The 25,192-nt window shown below is 39.0% G+C and overlaps 1 protein-coding gene across 1 annotated transcript in view; it reads right to left on the reverse strand.

Annotated features, from left to right (window-relative positions):
* Positions 1 to 25,192, reverse strand: part of LOC124776432 (mediator of RNA polymerase II transcription subunit 14) — a 180,921-nt gene that overhangs the window by 153,477 nt on the left and 2,252 nt on the right. The window contains 3 exon segments of the mRNA XM_047251426.1: positions 19,085 to 19,258; positions 21,810 to 21,942; positions 22,055 to 22,232. Of these exon segments, the coding sequence (XP_047107382.1) occupies positions 19,085 to 19,258; positions 21,810 to 21,942; positions 22,055 to 22,203 (456 nt within the window). The 5' untranslated portion in view covers positions 22,204 to 22,232.

Genomic DNA, 25,192 nt, shown 5'->3' on the forward strand with positions numbered 1-25,192 from the left:
TACAAGTCATGTGACAGACCATACAAATTTGACTCCCTTACACTTGAATGGGGTTTCACAGTTTTGCGTTCACCACATGTCACCATCAGTGAAGCCTTATGGAATTAATTTGGGCAAATGATAAGTCTGTATGAGAGGGAAAAAATTCAAGATAACATTCACTGAATCATTTGTGTATGAGGCAATAGGCAACGATCCACCTGTAGTGTGGGCACATCTGTGTGGCATGCTGAAAAGCTCCAGAAAGAATAATTTGACATGGAAGTGATGATGGAATAAGCCATGAACCTAACATCACAAATTTACAATCAGTTGTTTGGAAACAGACTCAAATACACTCCTGGAAATGGAAAAAAGAACACATTGACACCGGTGTGTCAGACCCACCATACTTGCTCCGGACACTGCGAGAGGGCTGTACAAGCAATGATCACACGCACGGCACTGCGGACACACCAGGAACCGCGGTGTTGGCCGTCGAATGGCGCTAGCTGCGCAGCATTTGTGCACCGCCGCCGTCAGTGTCAGCCAGTTTGCCGTGGCATACGGAGCTCCATCGCAGTCTTTAACACTGGTAGCATGCCGCGACAGCGTGGACGTGAACCGTATGTGCAGTTGACGGACTTTGAGCGAGGGCGTATAGTGGGCATGCGGGAGGCCGGGTGGACGTACCGCCGAATTGCTCAACACGTGGGGCGTGAGGTCTCCACAGTACATCGATGTTGTCGCCAGTGGTCGGCGGAAGGTGTACGTGCCCGTCGACCTGGGACCGGACTGCAGCGACGCACGGATGCACGCCAAGACCGTAGGATCCTACGCAGTGCCGTAGGGGACCGCACCGCCACTTCCCAGCAAATTAGGGACACTGTTGCTCCTGGGGTATCGGCGAGGACCATTCGCAACCGTCTCCATGAAGCTGGGCTACGGTCCCGCACACCGTTAGGCCGTCTTCCGCTCACGCCCCAACATCGTGCAGCCCGCCTCCAGTGGTGTCGCGACAGGCGTGAATGGAGGGACGAATGGAGACGTGTCGTCTTCAGCGATGAGAGTCGCTTCTGCCTTGGTGCCAATGATGGTCGTATGCGTGTTTGGCGCCATGCAGGTGAGCGCCACAATCAGGACTGCATACGACTGAGGCACACAGGGCCAACACCCGGCATCATGGCGTGGGGAGCGATCTCCTACACTGGCCGTACACCACTGGTGATCGTCGAGGGGACACTAAATAGTGCATGGTACATCCAAACCGTCATCGAACCCATCGTTCTACCATTCCTAGACCGGCAAGGGAACTTGCTGTTCCAACAGGACAATGCACGTCCGCATGTATCCCGTGCCACCCAACGTGCTCTAGAAGGTGTAAGTCAACTACCCTGGCCAGAAAGATCTGTCCCCCATTGAGCATGTTTGGGACTGGATGAAGCGTCGTCTCACGCGGTCTGCACGTCCAGCACGAACGCTGGTCCAACTGAGGCGCCAGGTGGAAATGGCATGGCAAGCCGTTCCACAGGACTACATCCAGCATCTCTACGATCGTCTCCATGGGAGAATAGCAGCCTGCATTGCTGCGAAAGGTGGATATACACTGTACTAGTGCCGACATTGTGCATGCTCTGTTGCCTGTGTCTATGTGCCTGTGGTTCTGTCAGTGTGATCATGTGATGTATCTGACCCCAGGAATGTGTCAATAAAGTTTCCCCTTCCTGGGACAATGAATTCACGGTGTTCTTATTTCAATTTCCAGGAGTGTAGAAGTGACGGTGGACTAACAATGTAGACGTTGGAACAAAGTAATAATATTCCTTAGTTTTAAAGACTCCTTGTTTAATAAATGTGTTTGTCAACATATCAGTTGCATACATAATAATGAGAACTTCATACTCTTTTTGTTTAGACTTTGTATCCTTTGAATTATACAGACTATTATGTTCAACAAATTGCCCAAGGAAAAGTTAAGCTTCTCCCACCATGTTGTATGCTCTAATAACATGCGAGAATGCAGCTGGATGAATTCATCAAAAGTCCGATATTTCCACATGTAAGCCCCAGTCATTTTCAATTCACGAATGGGATAAGGCCCTAAAATGACAGTAACTGTTTTTGGTTGAGATATCGGTGGTTTTCAATGGTATCGGTCATCATTCTCTGGAATTATTCGCAGATGAAGGTTAATTGTTTGCTTGTTCAATGCATTATAAATGCGGTCTCTCACTGTAATGTCAAATTAGTTAGTTTATACTGAAAATGCGCATTAACAGCAAAAAATATGACAACTTACTGACCATTTTTAGGATTGTCTTTTCATTAGTTTTTCCTACCACTAATTCTTTTTTACACACAGTGATTACACTTAACTACAGTCAAACAGATCAACACACACATCTTATACACATTTTTGAAAAGGCTATTGAGTAGAAGTAGTTGTCACGCAAAAATAATGACTTCGTTTGTGCTTAAAGTTAATTTTGTTGTGTATTAAATTTTTACTTATAATACAGTTCAAATTGCAAAAAACGTTAACTATTGCAGCAAGCAGTTTCAATAATCTCATCATTAGACTACTGTCATAACTGTCACTTTGAGGAAAATTGTACTTCATGTTTTCACAAAGCTGTGTCAGCTGTTCTCGCCTCCCGACGTCACGCAGAGTAAATCTACGGAGCAGTGGTTGCAACATTGTCAAGACGTAAATTAATATTTCTTTCATGACGACTGATCGAAATTGGTTTTAATATTTACTATTCCCCTCACAGATTTGTACATATAATATGATGTACCGAAGGCAAATGGGCCTGACTGTTGTCCGCAGCAACGCAGTTCGGCAACGTGGACATACTTTGACTGCTCTCTGCTACCGCACATGTGCAGTTTTCATCCCTCCACAGCTCCGCCTCTATGCGCACAAGTGCTGTCTTACATGATGCGAGCTATAGAAGTAATGCAAAATACACCCTCTGATTTTGCAATGATTAGCGTTTTTAAGCTTGTGCAATAGAAGTAGAACTGATGGGCAGTTCAAAGTCATGATATAATGGGTTCTTTCTCTTCTGATTTTATGTTGTTGTTGTTGTTGCGGTCTCCAGTCTTAAGACTGGTTTGCAGCTCTCCAAGCTACTCCCTCCTGTGCAAGCCTCTTCACTGAAGGGTAACTACTGCAACCTACATCCCTCTGAATCTGGTGACTGTATACCTCTCTTGTTCTCCCTCTACGATTTTTACCCCCCACACTTCCCTCCAGTACTAAATTGGTGACCCCGTAATGTCTCAGAGTCTGTCCTACCAGCGGATCCCTTCTTCTAGTCAGGTTGTGCCGCAAATATCTTTGTTCCCAAATTCTATTCAGCACCACATTTCATAAAACTTCTATTCTCTTCTTATCTAAACCGGTTACCCACCATGTTTCACCTCCATACATGACTACACTTCATACAAATACTTTCAGAAAAGACTTCTTGACACTTAAATCTATGTTTCATGTTGATAAATTTCCCTTCTTCAGAAATGCTTTTCTTGCCATTGCCAATATATATTTTATATCCTCTCCACTTCAGCTATCATTAATTATTTTGCTACCCAAATAACAAAACTCAACTACCACTTTAAGTGTCTCATTTTCTAATCTAATTCCCTCAGCATCACCTAATTTAATTCAACAACATTCCATAATCCTTGTTTTGCTTTTGTTGATGTTCGTCTTATAACCTCCTTTCAAGACACTGTTCATTCCGTTCAGCTGCTCTTTCATGTCCTTTGCTGTCTATGAGAAAATTACAATGTCATAGGCAAACCTCAAAGTTTTTATTTCTTCTCCTCACACTTTAATTCCTACTCCAAATTTTTCTTTTGTTCCTTTTGCTTGTTCAGTGTACAAATTGAATAACAAAGGGGATAGACTACAACCGTGTCTCACTCCCTTCTCAACCATTGCTTCCCTTTCATGTCCCTTGATTCTTGTACCTGATATCTGGTTTCCGTACAAGTTGTAAATAGATTTTTGCTTCCTGTGTTTTACCCCTGCCACCCTCAGAATATCAAAGAGAGTATTCCAGTCAATATTGTCAAAAGTAGTTGGTGGTGGGAGGATGTATGGGACAGGTCTTGCATCTAAGTCCATTACATGGGTAGAAGCCATGAGGTAAGGGGTTGGGAGCAAGGGTTGTGTAGGGATGGACGAGTATATTGTGTAGGTTCAGTGGACAGCAGAATATCACTGTGGGAGGGGTGGGAAGGATAGTAGGCAGGGCATTTCTCATTTCAGGGCACGATGAGAGGTAGTCAAAACACAGGTAGAAAAATGCCACCCGTAGTAGTCGCATCTGCAGTGAAGAGCAGTCCCTCTCGACATCTACTGAGGGTCTCATTGAAGCCTTCACACCCACTAATTATCTTCCCAATCTTGTACAAAAACAAATCTCCCATGCCATATCTTTCCAATCTCCCACAACATCCCAAGTATCATCTTCCAGCCACAGAGGAGCATTCCCCTCGTAACTCAGTACCACCCAGAACTGGAGCAACTGAATTACATTCTCAGCCAGGGGCTCATACCCCTGTAATAGACCTGGATGCAAGACCTGTCCCATATATCCCCGCACCCTGGTCACAAACATCACCTACCCCATCAAAGGCAGGGCTACCTGCGAAACCAGTCATGTGGTCTACAAGTTAAGCTGCAACCACTGTGCTGCACTCTATGTGGGCATGACAACCAAGAAGCTATCTGTCCACATGAATGGTCACCGACAAACTGTGGCCAAGAAACAAGTAGACCACCCTGTTGCTGGGCACACTGCCAAACGTAACACCCTTCATTTCAATGACTGCTTCACAACCTGTGCCATATGGATCCTTCCCACCAACACCAGCTTTTCTGCATTGTGCAGGTAGAAACTTTCCCTGAAATATATCCTACGTTCCAGTAACCCTCCTGGCTGCAACCTTCGTTAGTCATTGTCCTCACCCATCCAGCCCCTTCCCTGTTCCCATTCCAGCACTACATAGGCCTCTTTCCACCATTACACCCAGTCTTTTTACTTCTCTTCATTTCTGCTACCCTCCCCCCCCCCCCCCTCCCCTGCCCTCCATCTAACGTCCCAACTGTACAAAGCTGTCCTACCCTCTCTCCACCTCATCCCTGTGCACCTCCCAGCACTACTTACTGTCAGTCACCCCTATCCTACTATCCTTCCCCCTCCCCGCCCCACCCTCCTCCTTACCGTCACCCAGTCACCACTCCCATCATGCACTGGTGCTGCTGCTCCCAGTGTGGTTTCAGTTGCCTGAGACAGCAGTCATGTGAGTATTAGTTGCATTTGCGTGAGTGTCTGTGTGTCGTCCATTTCTAACAAAGGCCGAAAGCTTTATTTGTGACAGTCTTTTTGTTGTGCCTATCTGTGACTTAGCATCTCTGCTATATGGAGAGTGAAGCACGTATGTTGTGTGGCGGCGATGGCGAGGCATTGCAGAGTCTCTGACCAGAGAGCTATTTGTAATTCCTAGTCTGCGCTTGATCACGCGAGAGTTGCGAGCAGTAGTCTGTCGGTAGCAGTAGGCCAGAGTAGTCTGTCGGTAGCAGTAGCGCAGTTTAGTTGCTAATGGCAGTCTGTTAGCACTAGTAGTCGAGTACGGTCGCGAGCGGGACGCAGTCGCAGGTGTCGACATGGGTCTCTAGTCAAGATGCTGAATGAGGTATATTGTTAATTAAGGTAACCAAGCTGCATTGCGCACATCAGATAATGTAAAGTTTATTTATTGTAATTAATTTTCAACAAGTGCCCCAATAATAATTTTGATTTCAAAGCAATTTTTAACAAAAGAACCATTTAATTGAACCAACGATTTCCTTCCATTTCCTTTAAAGAAAAGTTTCAGTTAAATTAAAAAAAAAAAAAAAAATATTGCTTGCGATACATTTCCTCCAAGCCGTGGCCAACAATAAGAGCAGAAATTTGACATGCAGTTTCAATGAGGTAAGAAATTAATTCTGATTTTTTGCACAGGGCCAAAGACCGACATTTCGGTCTAATTTAGTTTTCATTGTCACTGAAGTTTCATTAGCATTGAATTTTTTATTATTTTTGTGGGAGCTTACATCTTGAGTCAGATTGCGATTCTCATTTTCATTGTCATTAAATTTATTTGCTGGGAGGTTACATTAGGTTGTATTCTAGTTAACATTCAATTATTGTGTTTCAAAATTTCTCTGGGAGGTTACACTTAGCTCTATGTCCATTTACATTTGAGCATTATCTTTCATTTTTGCGGGGAGGTTACACTTGGCGACACCCAGTCCAGGATCGTATTTCGTTGAGAATCTTTTGAAAAACAGTCAGATATCTGCTCTTATTAGCTTAAATATAATTAGGACTTGGCGCAACGCTTTTACTAATTTTGTGACTTTCTTTCCTCAGATCATCGGCAATTCTTTGCTCTGTTGTATTTGTGTTTGTTGCTTTTTGCATCTGTGCTTATTTCTTTTGTGAACAATTGTGACTATTGTAAAAATGCCGCGAAAGACTGTGAATAGAGTATCGCGAGGTATTTTGAAAGAAATTACCGACTTAAACAACGTGACCGATAGTAATTGTGACACGCAGAGTAATGATGACAATCCTGCGTTCACTGACAATCAATGCGTTCCAACCACTAATGATGACTTTTGTCTTAATGATGAACGAACGAACTCGGTTATGTCCTCTGTTGATTTGACGACAATCGATGACGCGTGACGCTCTATTGTAATGAGCGCTGCCCAGCCTAACACACCCGGTTTACTAAATTTACGTGATGAACACACAAATTTGTCTAATGAAAATGAACAGGATACACAAAATACGACGGATTTATTTAATTCCGAAATAGTGGCTGACAGTGTACGTTTGACTGACAAATCTTTTTGCAAATTACAGAATGACCAAATGGTCACACAGAACGTGACAATTGCATGTACTCCATCACAGAGCACTGAGAATGCAGCAGCTACTTTTGGTTTGGAACAATTTATGGCAGTAATGCTACAGTTTAAGAACGAATTTAGTGTAAATTCCAAACAACAGAGTGAAGATCTCAAACAACTTAGTGAGCAGAACAAAGAGTTTAATGAAAAATTAGACAACAATTCCAGACAGTTTAATGAAAAATTAGACAACAATTCCAGACAGCTTAATGAAAACTTAGACGACAATTCCAGACAGCTTAGTGAACAAATTAGAGCCGTTGCCGCGCAGTGTCATGACACTAAGGAACAGTTACGCGAGGAAATTGAGGCTTGTTCAAAGAAAAGTAGCGAAGAAATTAGGTCTGTTGCGCAAGAATTAAGGGAAATGCGAACAGCCGCAACAGAAACACTTAGAGCGGAAATTAGTACAGTCGCTAAACAATGCTCTGAAAAAGCTACACAATTACGCGACGAGTTTAAAACAATGACAGCAGAACTTTCGCGCACAATGGATGAAAAGATAGACGCGAAATTCGAGCAACAGAACTCTCAAATTAACGAACGTCTCAGTGTTCACATACAAAACAGTGATACGCGTTTCCGTAAATTTATTCAGGATCAAAATAAAGTAAAACGTCAGGTAATGGAAACAATCACTGCACAGAGACAGGAAGACAAACGTAAAATGTTTGCGAAGGCAAAAACATATGTAGATAACAATATTGCTACAGTATCGGACAAAATTAATACCATCGAACAGTTGAACACTGAATTACGTGATGAGATTTCTGACCTTAAATCGAAAACAGACACATACACAACAGATTTTCAAACAGTGACCGACAGACTCGAACAATTAGAACTAACACAGGATTCCGATGTCGTCAAAGCTGACGTTAAAAAACTGAACGAAACTACACGTAAGTTGCAAAAACAGATTAATGCGTCTGATTCTAAAACCGATGATCAGGTTAAAATACTGACTGAAAAATGTGATGAATTGGCCAGTCGTATTGTGTTATCGAAAATACTAATGACAATAAATCAGACGATACTGCACCGGTTTCATTTAACCAAACACCTGAATTTCAAAATTTACAGCAGACAATTAATGAGATCGATTCATCTAATGACACGTTGCGTAGAAAACTGTCAAGTTGACAGCAAGAAGTAACAGAGATGAAAAATATTTCAGTTAATAACACATCACAGCAGACGCCACCTTTCGAACATTTGTCCGACTCACGCAGCGCATATAATATGGGTAATTTACAGAGAGTACGGGACTTAGATTCAGAACAAACACAAACAAATAGATTCTCTTACAACACAGAACCTGTTCCGTCATATAGAGACGATAATTTTGATTACAAACATTTTCTGTCAGTGAGAAAGTTTAAAGTGTTTAAAAATGATAGAACACAGATTCACCCACTGGATTGGATACAACAATTTAGCTTTGCCTTTCCACCGACTTGGCCCGTAACACACAAACTTGAATTCATTTGCAGTTTTTTGGAAGGCGAACCGGCAACCCGTATGAGACCGATCGCGAGACAATGTTACTCCGTAGAAGAATTCCAGAATGCTTTTCTGTCAGCGTATTGGTCGAAGACGACACAGCGCGGAATAAAAGATCAGTTAATTAGTTTACCAAATTATGAGAACTCAAATTTTCCCAGTGTTACGCAATTTTTTGAGCATATGGTCCAACAAAACCAGTACCTAAGTGAACCGTACAGTGAATCTGCACTTATACAATTATGCATTTCTAAATTACCACGATCATTAAGAGTGTCACTTCTAACGGGTCAACAAAAAGAAAACATTTCGGCATTCAGAGATCTGTTACAGCTCTTGGAAGTACAACAATCTGATTATTCTTTTGTAAACAAAAATTTTTCGTATAATAATCATGGCCAACAGACGCTTTAGGAATGACAGCCACCACAACTTTAATAACAGACAAAATTCCAATTATCAATACCGTCAAAGATTTCAGCAACAGGAACCACATTTTAGTAACAATAGAGGTTTTCCACCACAACAACATGAAAGCCAGCCGGTTGGAATACCTAACCAACAATGTAATGCACAAGGTCAACCTAACTTTAATGTTTCGCCGCGTGCACGTATAGTCCCAGATCCAACAAATAGTAATGCACGGCAGCAAAGGAACAACTACGTACAGAAAACACAGTATTTCAATTCCTATCGCAATGCACCGTATAGGAATGACTATTACGACAGACGTAAAAATAATGAGGACAATTATCAGCGTACGTTTAATAACAGTCGGTCTTACCAGCAACAAAGTAATCAACAAGAACATATTCTCATGAATGAACCCGACAATAGGTATCATCCAGAGCGTAACACGTATGGAAGAAGTAATAGAACAGTTCAAATAGTAGAAGTGCCACAACATCCAGCTGAAAATAGTAACACATCAGATAGAATCTGACTATATACTGTACAAGTCGCATCTTCCAGTAACACAAGCACTACCTTTGACACGCAAAATGTAGTTCACGAAAATGTAATTACTTTTGATATCAGAGATACTCTTTTGCAGGAAAGACCATTTGTTCAGAAAACTATTTCACATCCTGTCATCGAAATTAAAGTAGGCTCATCGAAATTTTCAGCAGTAATTGATTCCGGATCACCTATGTCAGTAATAAATGAAGAAACTTTTAAAGAGTGTAACAAAGAGAATACTTATCCCACATTACCACTAGGCAAAACGAAAGTGAAAGGAGCAGTATCGAGCAAAGGAGTAGACGTTAAATTACAGACGCATTTATCATTTTGTATTGCAGGTCATACTTTTCATTCAAATTTTTGGATTGTTCCTTTATTGACAACAGACGTTATTTTAGGTACGAATTTTCTGGTACAACACGACGCAGTTATTGATTTTCAGAATTCTTATTTAATGTTAAAAGGATGAAAATGTGCAATTGGCTTTAGAATTTCAGCACTCATTATCTGCGGAAGAACAAACAATTAACCGCACAGAGGTCATTTCCGCAACACGTAACATGGACTGCAATCCCACATTGTTCACGGATACGTACGTACATAACTATAATACTCCAGACGAAGCTGACTACGACGTAATGCAGATGATTACTGATAAAGTTAAACAGAGCAGTGCAAATACAGACGACGAACGAACGCAATTACACAAAATTCTTTTAGAACAAGCTCCAGTTTTTGACAATGTTCCTGGTACTATGTCCGGCTTTATGTATGAATTTCAAGTCAAACAGCACGACACATTTAAAGCAAAGCATTATCCCATTCCGTATATTCATAGAGAGCAGGTTAAAAAAGAATTGCAGGATATGCTTGACCAAGGAATTATAGAACCAGCAGTTAGTCCGTACATAAACCCGCTACATATTGATAAGAAAAAAGATGGCTCACTTCGCCTCGTACTTGATTCACGTCACATTAATGACATCATTATTAATGAAACAGATCGACCACAGATTTTAGAGGAACTTTTACAGAAATTTCATGGTACTGCTATTTATTCGACATTAGATTTGAAATCGGGAATTTGGCAAATTCAACTTCATCCGAATTGCAGAAAATACACAGCTTTTCTCTGTTTTGGCGACTGTTATCAATTTTGCAAATTACCATTCGGATTAACTATTTCTTCAGCAGCTTTTATTCGCGGTTTGAACACAATACTTCCGACAGAACTTAAGGACAGAATTACGACGTACGTAGACGACATTCTTATCGCAGAAGCTAACTGGTCTGAACACAATATGATTCTTGAACGTCTGTTACAAACTTTTCATGCACAAGGACTCACAGTTAATCTCAGTAAATCGCATTTTGGTAAAACTTCTATAAAATTTCTTGGACACGTAATTTCAGCAGAAGGCATTGCACCTGATCCGGAAAAACTTCAAGCTCTACGTGACATTACTGTTCCTACGACGAAGAAACAATTACGCAGTTTTTTTGGGCTTAATTAACTTTTTTCGCAAATTTATTCATCACTCTGCTTTAGACACGCCTAGATTATGTCAATTAACAGGTAAAAACACTATTTGGTCTTGGGATAAGCAAGCACATTCTGAATTCGTGAACCTGAAACATGCTTTGTTGAATGCTCCACTTTTATCTCACCCAGATCTTACCAGAAATTTTTCCATTGCCACCGACAGTTCTAACACCGCTTTAGGCGTACACATTGTGGTGTCACCGCCAGACACCACACTTGCTAGGTGGTAGCTTAAATCGGCCGCGGCCGCGGTCCAATAGTACATGTCGGACCCGCGTGTCGCCACTGTGTGATCGCAGACCGAGCGCCACCACAAGGCAGGTCTCGAGATACGGACTAGCACTCGCCCCCAGTTGTACGACGACTTTGCTAGCGACTGCACTGACGAAGCCTTTCTCTCATTTGCCGAGAGACCGTTAGAATAGCCTTCAGCTAAGTCCATGGCTACGACCTAGCAAGGCGCCATTAACCTTACATAGTTTGATAGTTATCGTATGAGATGTCTCATCAAGAATGCTGTATTCACAACAAGGATAAATAAAAGTTAAGTATTCGAGGAGCTGCATACTTTTCTTATTAGCATTCAATACTTATCCTGTTCCAGAATTCACGCCCGTCTGCGTTAGATAGCGTGCATTTCTGCCTCCTCTAACCACAAGGTGTTGGCACATTTGCCAACACATCACACATTTTCCAGGAAATTGAAGAAGATGGTTCTACAGTAATTAAAAACATCGCATTTGCAAGCCGCATTCTGTCACCTGCTGAGCGAAATTATTCTGTTACAGAACTTGAAACATTATGCGTTTAATGGGCTTTCACGAGATTTAGGCATTTTCTTTATGGAAGACACACGACCGTTTACACAGACCACAGGGCGATACAATTCTTACTTTCAGCTAAATTTACGCACGACAGGTTAAGCAGATGGAAACTTTATTTACAAGAATTTAATTTTACAATAGTTCGCATTCCCGGCACACAAAATGTTATAGCAGACGCACCAAGCAAGACGTCGCAACCAACTTCTGCAAAGCAAATTTCAGCGTTATGTACATCCAACAAGTAGCATTTGAAAATTTTATTTTGTCGTCATTACAGGACATAGCAAAAGAGCAAAATGAAGACAACGTGTGGAAAGAAATTAAACACCTTTGGCAAGATAGGAATAATGTTACGATTAGAAACCATTACACTGTACGCAATGACATTCTGTTTCGCCGCTCTCATCCTGACAGCAACAACTGGTTATTATGCATTCCTGACAAACTGGTTAACAAATTAATCTGGTACATTCATTTAAGTTATGCACATTACGGAGCAAGAAAATGTTTTCTTATACTGAGAAAGAACTGTTATTTTACCAACATGGAGAAACGTATACAACGAGTTTTAGCGTCATGTAAAATTTGCCAGAAAGCTAAGTCAGACACCACTTCACATATTCCTCCTTTATATCCCATTGTACCTGTTAAATTAAAACATATGGCCGCTGTAGACATTTTTGGTCCGATTCCGAGAACTAACAGAGGTTTTTGCTACATATTTGTCGCTGTTGAGCTCACTTCAAAATTTGTTACTTTCACTCCGTTACGCAAAGCTACAGCTAAAACTGTTTCGAAAGCATTTGTAAAACATTTTCTATTTCATGTAGGGCACGTGTTGAAAGTAATTTCCGATAATGGATCACAATTTCGTTCTGCTACATGGACATGTATGTTACGAGCTAGAAACATTTCTCCGATTTATATATCCAAGTACCATGCTTCTTCGAACCCCTGTGAAAGATTAATGAAAGAAATTGGTAAGCTGTGTAGAATATACTGCCACAAAAGACATATTAATTGGGATACACACATACTCTCATTCCAAGATGTAATTAATTCCATTCCAAATGAATCCACTATGCTATCTCCGTCTGTTATACTGAAAAACGTTGGACCACCAAACAAAATTAAAGAATTAGTAAACTTCCCTACCTGTCGTCGACTAAGACACCACGAAATAATTGACATTGCGCTGAACAACATCAAACGTGCCGCAGAGCGCCGGAGAAGACAACAAAAACAGGTTTGTACGCGCCGAGACTTTCACGTTGGACAGAAGATATTAGTACGTACACACTATTTATCCAGCAGAATAAAAGATAAGCGCAGTAAATTTGAACTTCTATACGCAGGTCCATACCGGATTCGCAGCATCCTTCACCCCAATGTTGTACACGTCGAAACTTTGAGAACCAGAAAATCGAAAGGCAATCACCATATCTCAAACATTAAACCGTTTATTGAAGGAAACCACTTTATGATGTAACATGCTATGATGCCATTTACTAATCTTTATGACCACTTATGCAATTATATTCACATGACTAACTACTGATGATTATCGTATTTTTCTTGGCAAGTGCCCAGCAAGGTAAGGTTAGCAGGTCGCTTTTCTTGTCGTTATATATCAGACTGTGCACATTTTTTTCCAGAGACACTTACGTATTTTATGACTAATTATGCAATGTTATCTAATGACATGTTAATTTCATTACATTTTTTCTCCATTAAAGGCTTTAATTATCGCCTCTATTAACTACACTACATACAAGCTGAACACAACGAACATCACATTTTTTCTTTCTTATATATATACGATTATTTCATGTTTTGTTCGTATGCATTATGAAATGGTGAAGACATAGCAAACACCAGTCGACTTTGACATTTTTTGCCTTATGACATCTCAAGATCGTGACTGTTTTACATTTTTTGCTGCTGCATTGTGATATTCTGTGTACATTTTTGCATTTGAACACTGTCAATGTCTTTAACATATTACGTTTTCTGTCATGTTATGCTGTATGCTTAATTATGTTACCTTAAACCAGTCATTATTTAGTGAGTATATGATGTAAATGCACGATATTAAACTCTGTTCATCATTTTCAGAAAAAAATAACGTGTAAAGGAAATAAATTACACAGAAATGGGAACTTCACCTACGGAATGATCGAAAGAAGATGCAATAACTTTATGAGGAAGAGTAAATGGATCAGGATTAACAAGCATTAACAAGAATATACTATACACATCGTAGAATAGCAGTCTTAAGTAATTTTTTCTTTCAGAATACAAGGTGATTGATGCAAGCTGTCAGACAGTACTACACATCCTAGTTTTAAGTGATGAAATATGCTAGAGATAAGGAATAGTTGTGTAATGAATAATGAAGTGATTTTTGCAGATGATAATGAATGCTGATGAAGAGTAATGATGAAGGATATGCTACTATGAATAATGAAGTTTTTCTTTACAGGTGATGATGATAATGGAGTTATGATGATATGGATAATGAAGTTTTCTTTGCAGATGAGGATAATGTTGAAGTTATATTTATGCTATGTAGTTATTTAAGTATTTGTTGCAGTTCGTTTTGACAGCAGGTGTTATATTGCATAGTATAATGACTGAAGGTTTTGGAAAGGACAGCTATGGAACACATTTTTTATACACATTTCACTACCTGTTAATTCGAAGTTCACTACTTTTCAGCATAAAATGCATTTCTCTTTTCAGCTTAATAATCCATTTTTATACATTTTTTGCAGGAGAAATTATTTATGAGATTAATGTGCTATAAGCAGTTGTTCATTAAATCTATGAAGGTGATTACATATACTCTACTTGTTTCATAATCTTGCCACAGCTGACTTATGACAGATGACGTTACACATTTTCATTTATACCAACAAACCAGAAACAAATTTTTTCTTCTTGCTTTCCCCTATAATTACCCTAAGCAATGCATTGCTAACAAAAAATGTATTACCAGTCCCAAATAAAGATACCAGTTTAAGAGAGTTCTGAGTAATGCTGATCAGCTCTGAATAGTATGTCACTTCAGTAATGACTTCTTAATGATACAAAAAATATATATAAAATAATGCTTTGTAACTGGCTAATAACTGCCACTGTTTATTGTAATGAGACTACTTATAATTCCCATGATTATTAATGCTATGACTGTAATTAACTGATTTTTAATAATGACTTCTTAATGAACAATGTTTTATACTATTCAATACTTGCTGGCCACTGAGTGCCAATAATTAATGTCACTAAATGAATTATGTTATTAATTATGCCATTAATTAGCTCCTGTTTTCAATGATGATTTTTCATGTTCTATAGCTGGCCACTGAGTGCCAATAATTAATGTCACTAAATGAATTATGTTATTAATTATGTCATTAATTAGCTCCTGTTTTCAATGATGACTTTTCATACCTGGCCAATGAGTGCCAATAATTTGTATAACTCAATGTATTATGTTAATGCTAGGCCAATAATTGACTCTTTTTTTTAATGAAGACTTCTGATGAACATTATTCTGTCATACTAAATATGCTTTGTAACTGGCCAAAGACTGCCGCTGTTTATTGTAATACGATTACCCATGATGCCAATAATTTAATTTTATGAACATTATTCTGTAATACTGAATATATGGTACAGAAATGTTCAATAACTGGGCTATGAATGCCGCAAACTACTAATGTAATTCCTAATCAAGACTAGTATGTGACGTAATGTCCTTCACCTTCTGACCTCACTACCCTGAATTACTGCAATATCCATTTGTCCTGTACATCCTCCTGATCATGGAGCACTATATTTGGTTTTTGCACTAATTCTACGTTGGTGTGCCTTGTAAGAGCGTGGTGTTGACACGACATGCTGTCCACCACCGTGAGTGATGGAGACGTTATTATGGTCCCACTGTTTGGTGTACCTGATGTACCGCCAAAACGATAACATGGAAGATTACTACGACATTTCAGTGTCTTGGCTATGCTGATAAATACTAATGGAAAAAGAACTTCAAATTGTGTCACTTGGTGTTGTACTTCTGTGGAAAGATATGGACTTTCAGAGCAGCTATGTGCAATCTAAAGTGCTACAACCATGATGCAATCCTTCCCTTTCCTATCCTAATTCTTGTCACATAGTGAAGATCATTTTTTGCTAACATCATTTATATTCAGGACCTATACATTTTTTTGATTTGATGATATGTTCTAAACTACAGTACATGTGCACTTATGTCATGTGTTAATATGCTTTCAACTGAACTTCAGTGCCTGTGCACTTTTCTCATTTTTCAATATGATTTGTACTCATTCTGTATACATTTTGTGATTTCCTGATATGTTCAATACTTCCGTGCGTATGCACTTATGTCATTTGTTACTTATTGTATATACATTTCCTCATTTGCTGATATGTTCTGAACTGCAGTGCATGTGCACTCATGTCACTTGTCAACATGATTTTTTGCCATTCTGTTTATTTGTTCTGAAAATGCTAAAGAGTTATTCAGTGCGTGTGCACTTTTGTTATCTATCAAATAATTTGTATATACATTTTTCTGATTTGCTAATATGTTTTGGACTCACATTTTGTCATTGTCTAATATGTTTGGTACTCGGTGCATGTGCACCACATTTAATTCATGTACTATATCTGTATATATGCTGTAACTGTAAAGTTAATTAGTTAAAAAAAAAAAAATAAAAAATAAAATTTCTTGCGATGGCAAGTCCAAATGACTCACCATCGCTGCCAAATTTTTGCCCCCCCCCAGTGGAGGGTTATGAAACACGTATGTTGTGTGGCGGCGATGGCGAGGCATTGCAGAGTCTCTGACCAGAGAGCTATTTGTCGTTCCTAGTCTGCGCATGACCGCGCGAGAGTTGCGAGCAGTAGTCTGTCGGTAGCAGTAGGCCAGAGTAGTCTGTCGGTAGCAGTAGCGCAGTTCAGTTGCTAATGGAAGTCTGTTAGCACTAGTAGTCGAGTACGGTCGCGAGCGGGACGCAGTCGCAGGCGTCGACATGGGTCTCTGGTCAAGATGCTGAATGAGGTATATTGTTAATTAAGGTAACCAAGCTGCATTGCGCACATCAGATAATGTAAAGTTTATTTATTGTAATTAATTTTCAACAAGTGCCCCAATAATAATTTTGATTTCAAAGCAATTTTTAACAAAAGAACCATTTAATTGAACCAACGATTTCCTTCCATTTCCTTTAAAGAAACGTTTCAGTTAAATTTAAAAAAAAAAAAAAAAATATTACTTGCGATGCATTTCCTCCAAGCCGTGGCCAACAATAAGAGCAGAAATTTGACATGCAGTTTCAATGAGGTAAGAAATTAATTCTGATTTTTTGCACAGGGCCAAAGACCGACATTTCGGTCTAATTTAGTTTTCATTGTCACTGAAGTTTCATCAGCATTGAATTTTTTATTATTTTTGTGGGAGCTTACATCTTGAGTCAGACTGCGATTCTCATTTTCATTGTCATTAAATTTATTTGCTGGGAGGTTACATTAGGTTGTATTCTAGTTAACATTCAATTATTGTGTTTCAAAATTTCTCTGGGAGGTTACACTTAGCTCTATGTCCATTTACATTTGAGCATTATCTTTCATTTTTGCGGGGAGGTTACAAGAGTAGCAACTTTCCTTTTCATAATATTGTTACATTCCATCCTGGATTTTCCATTGTTTGATTTGTTTTTCTAAGCTGTTTGTCTATGTGTTCAATCATCTCTACTCTTCTGTGTTTCATTGATATCATGTGCCTGTCACACTTGCCTTTCCCGACAAAGTTTTTTTTATATATTTTTTTGCATATTTTGGCTACTGCTGTGTACTGTCCTGATAACATTTGCATCTTCCTGGTGCAATTTTAAAAAGTATTGGGGAAACAGTACCTGTTGTTAAGAAACAAAGTACATCCCTTATTCAGTATGGATTTTGACATGTACATGACGAACATTCTCTGATGTGCCTATTATTCCAACCAGTTTTGTCATGGCCAGTATATATAAAATATATTTTGAAACGTAACAATAACCAGTACTTGCCTCACATTGTTTGTAAACTTTTCATTCAAATCTTGCTCCATTTAATGGATTAAATTGTTCATATGCTAAATATCATTTATATCACATTAAGGATGTGTCTATACTGGCATTTTCATCCACGGTGTGAATTTATTTAAATTTAAAATTCCAAGGGCTGATGACAGGTCTTATCCTTCAAAGACTGTCAGTACTGTCAGCAGTTTCATTATTGCAAAAGTGTAAGCACCTCAAAATATGTTTAAATCTGTTAAGAGGTATTACTTTTTTAAACACTGGCGTTTCTGCTCCTGGTCTTTTTAGACATTTGGATTTTTGGCCTTCAAACATGAGCAATCAAAAAGCCTTCCACCATCTACATTTTTCCCTTCATTGTCTATTATCTGACATTTGTTTACATAACAAATTTTTCCCACAATTTGTCATCAAATGTAATAATAATAATAATAATAATAATCCTGGGTGTTCAATTAAATGTTTTGAAACAGAAGCTTTTATGCAGCGAGTCTCAGCATATTTCTAAATGATTAGTGTATTTCTCGCTATAAGTAAATGTTTAGCACGCTGTCCGTTTTTTACAATCACGTCACGGTCACCGAATTCTTCATCACTACTTCCATGTAAACGCCTAATCTTCAACAAGAGAGTATTAAGTTTTTCTTCTGGAACAAAGGTACAAAACCACTACTAAGCTTGCTTTATAATGTAGATATAAAGAACTGTGACCAATCCATGTGGTGTAAAGGTAAAAACTAAACCACAATTGTAACTGACAAGTGTTAGTCTCAAAGGTTAGACTGGTAATGCTAACGCTTGGTCCAAATTTCATTCCCATGAGTGTTTACGTTTGGCTTGACTTTCATTCCTGCACATCTGACTCGTGACGTTTACATCTGGCCCGTCATATTCATGTCTGGTTCAAAATGGTGAACTATCTTGAATGCTATCTGGGTGCATGAGGATTTTCGTGTAGAAGGTCAACAACACATTACATATGAAAACAAAGGACATGGATAAACTAATGGCTTTAAGTTGCAACATACATATGTGATAGACAAAATTCATGAAAACAAAGGACATGGATAAACTAATGGCTTTAAGTTGCAACATACATATGTGATAGACAAAATTCACGGTGTATAACATGGGAAAATAAGGGGGATAATCAAATAACAATGGAATAAGAATTGGAAGACATAATACATACTCTTATAACAGCAGGCAATCGAGAATAGGTCCCAGTTGTAAGCACCTCAACTGCAGCAGGAATATGGAAGTTGGGCAAGCGAGCGTGCACCAGAGTCTCCCTAGCCATTCGAGCCAACATATCGGCAGTGTCCACAAACAACATAGACTGCTTGTCCAGGAATGCCATTATTTGCTAGAAAAGAAAAAAAGCTATTAAGACATATGATAAAATCTTTGATAACAGCACACACTCAGACAAAATATACACAGTATAACTGGTGTATTTCTATACGTGAACATTACTGAAACTGTTTTTCCCTTATTTCAATTGCCTTACTAGAATACAGGAGACCACTGTAGTAAGGTTTGAAAGGGAAAAAGCTGAGACAATGAAGTAATATGACTGATTTATAGATAGGAGTGGTGTGCAGGGAGCAGGGTATTCCTGTATTTATCATCTGAATGAAACTCCAACAACACAAGTTCTCAAAAAAGCTATACAAGTAAAACTACTCCAAGCAACAAGGTGATACTTGAATTGTGTTGTTATGCAATGTGCACCAACAGAATACTTCCAAAAATGGGACTAAGGCAAATAATTATATCACAAGGTATGTGAGAAAAGTAATGAGACTGACAACAATATGAGTGATATGGCAAGGCTGCATTGTTCTACTTCTATAGAATGTTGTGTTCATCCCTTCCAGGTACTCAGTCCAACTAACAGCTCTGTACAGCTATGGTGTGATTTTGAGAGCACCATCAGCACAGTTGCATTTTTGCTGTGTGTTACAAAAATGGCACAGCAGAATTAAGAGCAATGTTATGCAGTCTAGTTTTGTGTTAAACTTGCGGAATCCTTGAGTGGAACCTTTGAAAAGTTGAAACAGGTCTACGGGAAACACTCCTTATCAAGAGCACAAGTTCTCATTTGGTATAAGTCATTTTTGGAAGGCCGAGAACATGCTGAAGATGAACCTCACTCAGGGAGACCTTCAACTTAAAAAAATCGATGGAAATGTCGAACATTTGTGTACCCTTGTGAGATCAAACTATGTAAGGATGATGGGTGACCAGTTAAACTTCAGCACTTTCACTGTAGAACAAATTTTGACTGAAGATTTGCAAATGTGAAAGATTAATGCCAAAATTGCACCAAAAGACCTCACGAGTGAGCAGAAGGGCTACTGGAGAAATGTGTGCGCTGATCATCTTGAGAGGATTGCCAATGACCACGAATGGTTCAGTCATGTCGTCAAAGGTGATGAATCCTGGATTTTTGAATATGATCCGGAGACAAAGCAGAAAAGTGCGAAATGGCACACTGAGACATCTCCTCAACCGAAAAACGCTCACATTAACAAATCAAAGACCAAAATAATGCTGATTTGCTTTTCTGACAGTACGGGTATCATGCATAAAGAATTTGTTCCTCCACAACAAACTGTCCACTGTGTTTCACACAAGTTCTTGAAAGGCTCAGGAAAAGGGTGAACTGAGTGGGACCGGATATGGCAGACAAGTAGATACTGCATCATGAGAATGCCCCACATTACATGGACACTTTCATCACAGAATTTTTGATCCCGAAAGGCATTCCTGTTGTTCCACAGCCCCCCCCCCCCTTTTCACCTGATTCAAACCCTTGTGATGGGACAATATTACTGTTTGAGAAAAATAAAAAAAACTTTGGCATGTCACAAAATCAGTCTCATTAATTTTCTCACAAATATCATATTGTGGGAAACTGAGTGACTTTACACTTTACATACTGAAGCACAATCACTTATGGTGTCAGTGGCTTTTCTGCTGGCCGTAACCAATCAATGATAATATCCGGTAGCCAATGAGAATTACTGAATCTAATGACTAGTTTTGGGGGAAGATATGAATTGATTACTTCTGTTTCTGACATGGAGCATGCAAGTCTGACGATTATGATTTGGCTATTACGAATTATAAGATTGGCTACAGGTGTTCATAGTTATTTTTTGTATTGTTTGTTTCTGGGAATATGAGATTTGTTAGAATATTGGTTCATATTCCAATGTTCTATTTTGGCTGTGAGTTGGTAGATCCAACGAATGTGATTGGAGGAAAACTGGCTGTGGTATCGGACTGCTCAATTGCTGTTTCAAATACTTCATCGGATATTTTCAGAACAGCCTGATTTCCAAGGCAATGGTCAGGCAGAAACCTAAAAACTTCGTGGGATATTTTCAGAACGCCCCGATTTCCAAGGCAATGGTCAGGCAGAAACCTAACAGTACAGTTTCAACTTTACAGAATATTCTGTTTTATGTGAAAGCATCCCACACAATATATTCGATTATGCCAACATGTATTTTCAAACAGTCCACATCACGATGTTTATCAAATGCTATTTTCACACTGGTTCTGACAGTGTGTTGAATCATCCAACTATTGTTCACTTCCCATCATTCACTGTGGTACCAGTTGACAACTACAACCGCAGCATGCAACAAAAAAAGTCACAGCCTTTAACTTACAAAATAATACACTCCCTACCAGAAGTTGGACAAAACCCACATTTATTCCACCAAGAATAACTGGACTGGTTGCTTTTTTTCTTGTACATACCATTTACTGAGTGCAAACTGGTCTAAAATTCGCCTTTCTCATGACTTTACTGATATTCAGTACTTAAATGTAATTAAATTTTAACAGCTATAACACCTCATGGAAAGCTCACCACAACTTTAACCTTTAGCTACTATACTTACAGCTGATTTGTCAACTTTTGAGGCACTGTTTGCCCATTTCACAAGTGCCAGCAGCCTCACAAATAGCTGACGAGTTCTGGCAGAAAAATTATAAATCTCTATCTTCCTCTCCATGTCAGTCTTACGGGGTAAGCTGTAATTGAAAGTTTTGTTACTTGTACTTTTTAATAAACACAGTAAAAAATTATTATTCTTATTGTTCAAGGAGTACTCCCAGTCATATAACCTATAAACTACACACTTACAGCTCAGCCAAAACTGTGAGCTCATGGTAAGTCCTCTGTATGATGAAATCGATAAGGATTCCCAAGGATATGGAGCCCCCTCGGGATGCTTCCTGGGGCACATTGTTGGCCACAGGGGTCTGATGGCCCTCCAGAGGAACTGGGGCCATATTTCCCTCCGTCAGCTTTGCCAATTAATCTGTAACAAATATATTAACCCATCACAGAAAATTTAGCAAGCACAAGTGCTTGACTTAAAAATTAAAGTAGCAAAAGTGTCTACAAATCCACAGCAGGTGTGTAATATATTCAAGCCCCTTGAGAGATCTATTAGCATTGCATTTCTAACTGTTATGAAAACAGATAATTTGTGATTTCATGAAAAAACACCCTCAAATTCTTAGCACCTACTTCTTGTTACTAAAAAATTCCAGAACTACAGCTGAGCAGACCAATAACACCTCAAATAATGCTGCAATTTGCATGAAAATGCTGTGAGACGATGTAGCCATTTGGAAGCACTTCTGATAACTTTTCTTAGGTCTTGACCACACTTTTATTTTTCCAACAACCTTACACATTTTCAAAGTCAGCATTATGTTTGTTGCATGTAATTGTTCATAGATACATTGCACCACTTCAACATTCTCAATCACGAGACAAATACAAATTTGTCTGAGAACAGCTGTCGTCTATCAAGTGTAGTGTATATGGCTCCTGATAGAAAAGGTGAACATTCCAGAGTAGGCTGTAAAACATTCATGGACATATTTTGTGTTTCAAAGAGGATTGCAACGTTAACCAATAAACTGAAGATGGATCAAGTGTCGTACCCTGATAACAGATGTGGTGCATATAGCTGCAAATATAGTGATATCCACTAATAAAGTAACATATACTGTCAGTTCCAAGAAAGGAGACTCATTATAGAAGAAGGAAGTCTTCTAAAAAATACCTCAGCTGTGATCTTAATATTAGTCGCTTATACAAAGCATTTAAAGTCAAATTTACAGAGACCAATTGTAAGACATGTGACTCGTTCCACATTGAGGGGAAAGGATACTCACCAGAGAACAGAAAAGCTCAGAAAGCACTAGAACTGCATCACAGGAAGGCAGAAAGTGGAATGTCTAACATGGAGAATGATGATGTGATGTCTTTGACTATGCCTGGAAGTAACATGTGTACATTAGCAATCGATCTGCAACAAGTAGGCTATTGACCACATTGTTCCAACTCTTACAGGCCCGGATATGTTCTACTTACACCACCTTTCATGTTACAATTTCTGTGTTCATACTCATGACAACAGTGAGGCAATAATGTGTTTGTGGCATGAGGATGATGGGTCTCGTGGAGCTAACAACATAGCATCATGTCTGTTCCATGTCCTGAATTGCACTAAAAATGCTGTCAATGTAACTGGTAACAAAAGGAATCTTGTGATTTGAAGTGACATCATAACAAAAGCTGTGTACTTACATATACGTACATGTTCATTGTGCATAAGTATCTGGTTTCAGGCCACAGTTTCCTATCTCGTGATAGAAATTTTGCCCTAATAGAAAACTGCAAGAAGGTTTATGAAATGTAATTACTGCAGCATGCCCTTCTTTACCATTCAAAGACATTCAAAATGATAGAAAAGGAGTTTATGAATCCCAGGCTGCTGCTGATAAAGTCGTCCACAACAAAGCTACACATCAGTTTTGCTGCACAAATTAAAATCACCTCACTAGTTGCATACTGTTTACACCTCTCATATTTAGGTAGGCTACATTTTGTCAACCATTACAGCTTGATAGCTCTGTTGGACTTAGCCCATTTAGTCTGAAAAAGGTAATGTGTAAGACACCTTCTGCTCTCAAGTTTTTAATTTTCTTTTTCTGGACAATTCAATGCAATTTTCTCTAGACTTGAAGTAGAGTTTATAATTCTTGGATGTTAATAAATGTATTAACACAATAGATTGTGTGTGCTAATTTCATAAGTCATACAATACTGTTTTTTTTTTTTTTTTTTAATCTCAAAAAAAAAAAAAAACATTTCCTTTGGTTCTCAGCACATTTAGAGTGTTAGGTCTTCGAGTTTTCTAGGCAGATAAATGTTTAAATTTAAAATGTACGTGTTCATCAGTGAAGATGCTTAGAATTCTGAAATAAAACTTTTAGTAGTATCTCTATTTTTAATCTAGAATGACAAATTAGATTCTGTTACCTTCATATTGTTCCCATTAAAATAATACAGTATTATAAATGTGGTTCAATCAAGTATAACAACACTACATAAAATGTTTTCCTAAGGTATAAAACAAGTCTTTCTTCTCAAGCCATTGCTGGTCCACGCGAGAGAGCAAAAAGCAGTCCAGGATATCCTTCTTGATCACATTCTTGACGAGGGCAAAATACCACCTGTCATCATATAAAGCTGCTACAAAACAGTTTAGTTGAGGATGAGTGCATGTCCATTGCGGGACATTTTCATTCAACGAGGTAACCAAGATTTTAAGAACAAGTTATTATTCTAATATCTAATCAATCACGGGAAAGTGTTTGTAATTGTGAAAATTTAAGGTACCAGGTACTATATGAGTTGTCAAAAACCTCATCTCAAGGTTCTTGTGTAGAAAATCTACATTGATTTTCTCTAAGAAGGTGGGGGAGGGGGCAATTTGTCAATATCAGTCTTGCAGAAATTGTGAACACCAGATTCAGTTGTTGTTTGTACAATATCCCCTAGATGAAGTCTAGCTTTTCTCAATATATCTTTTACAGTTCCTCCTACTCAATCACACAGAGATTTGCCACGGCTACCAGCTAAAAAGGAATAATCAATGTCAACAGAAAAATCAATTTTGTGTTCACTCAAGTTATTAAGGCTTTTTCTAATTGTATATTTAGGCAACGGCCGTGCCGCAGTGGATACACCGGTTCCCGCGAGATCTCCGAAGTTAAGCGCTGTCGGGCGTGGTCGGCACTTGGATGGATGACCATCCAGCCGCCATGCGCTGTTGCCATTTTTTGGGGTGCACTCAGCCTCGTGATGCCAATTGAGGAGCTACTCGACCGAATAGTAGCGGCTCCGGTCAAAGAAAACCATCACAACGACCGGGAGAGCGGTGTGCTGATGTGCTGACCACACACCCCTCCTATCCGCATC

The sequence above is a fragment of the Schistocerca piceifrons genome, chromosome 2 (assembly GCF_021461385.2).
Source record: "Schistocerca piceifrons isolate TAMUIC-IGC-003096 chromosome 2, iqSchPice1.1, whole genome shotgun sequence".
NCBI lineage: Eukaryota > Metazoa > Arthropoda > Insecta > Orthoptera > Acrididae > Schistocerca > Schistocerca piceifrons.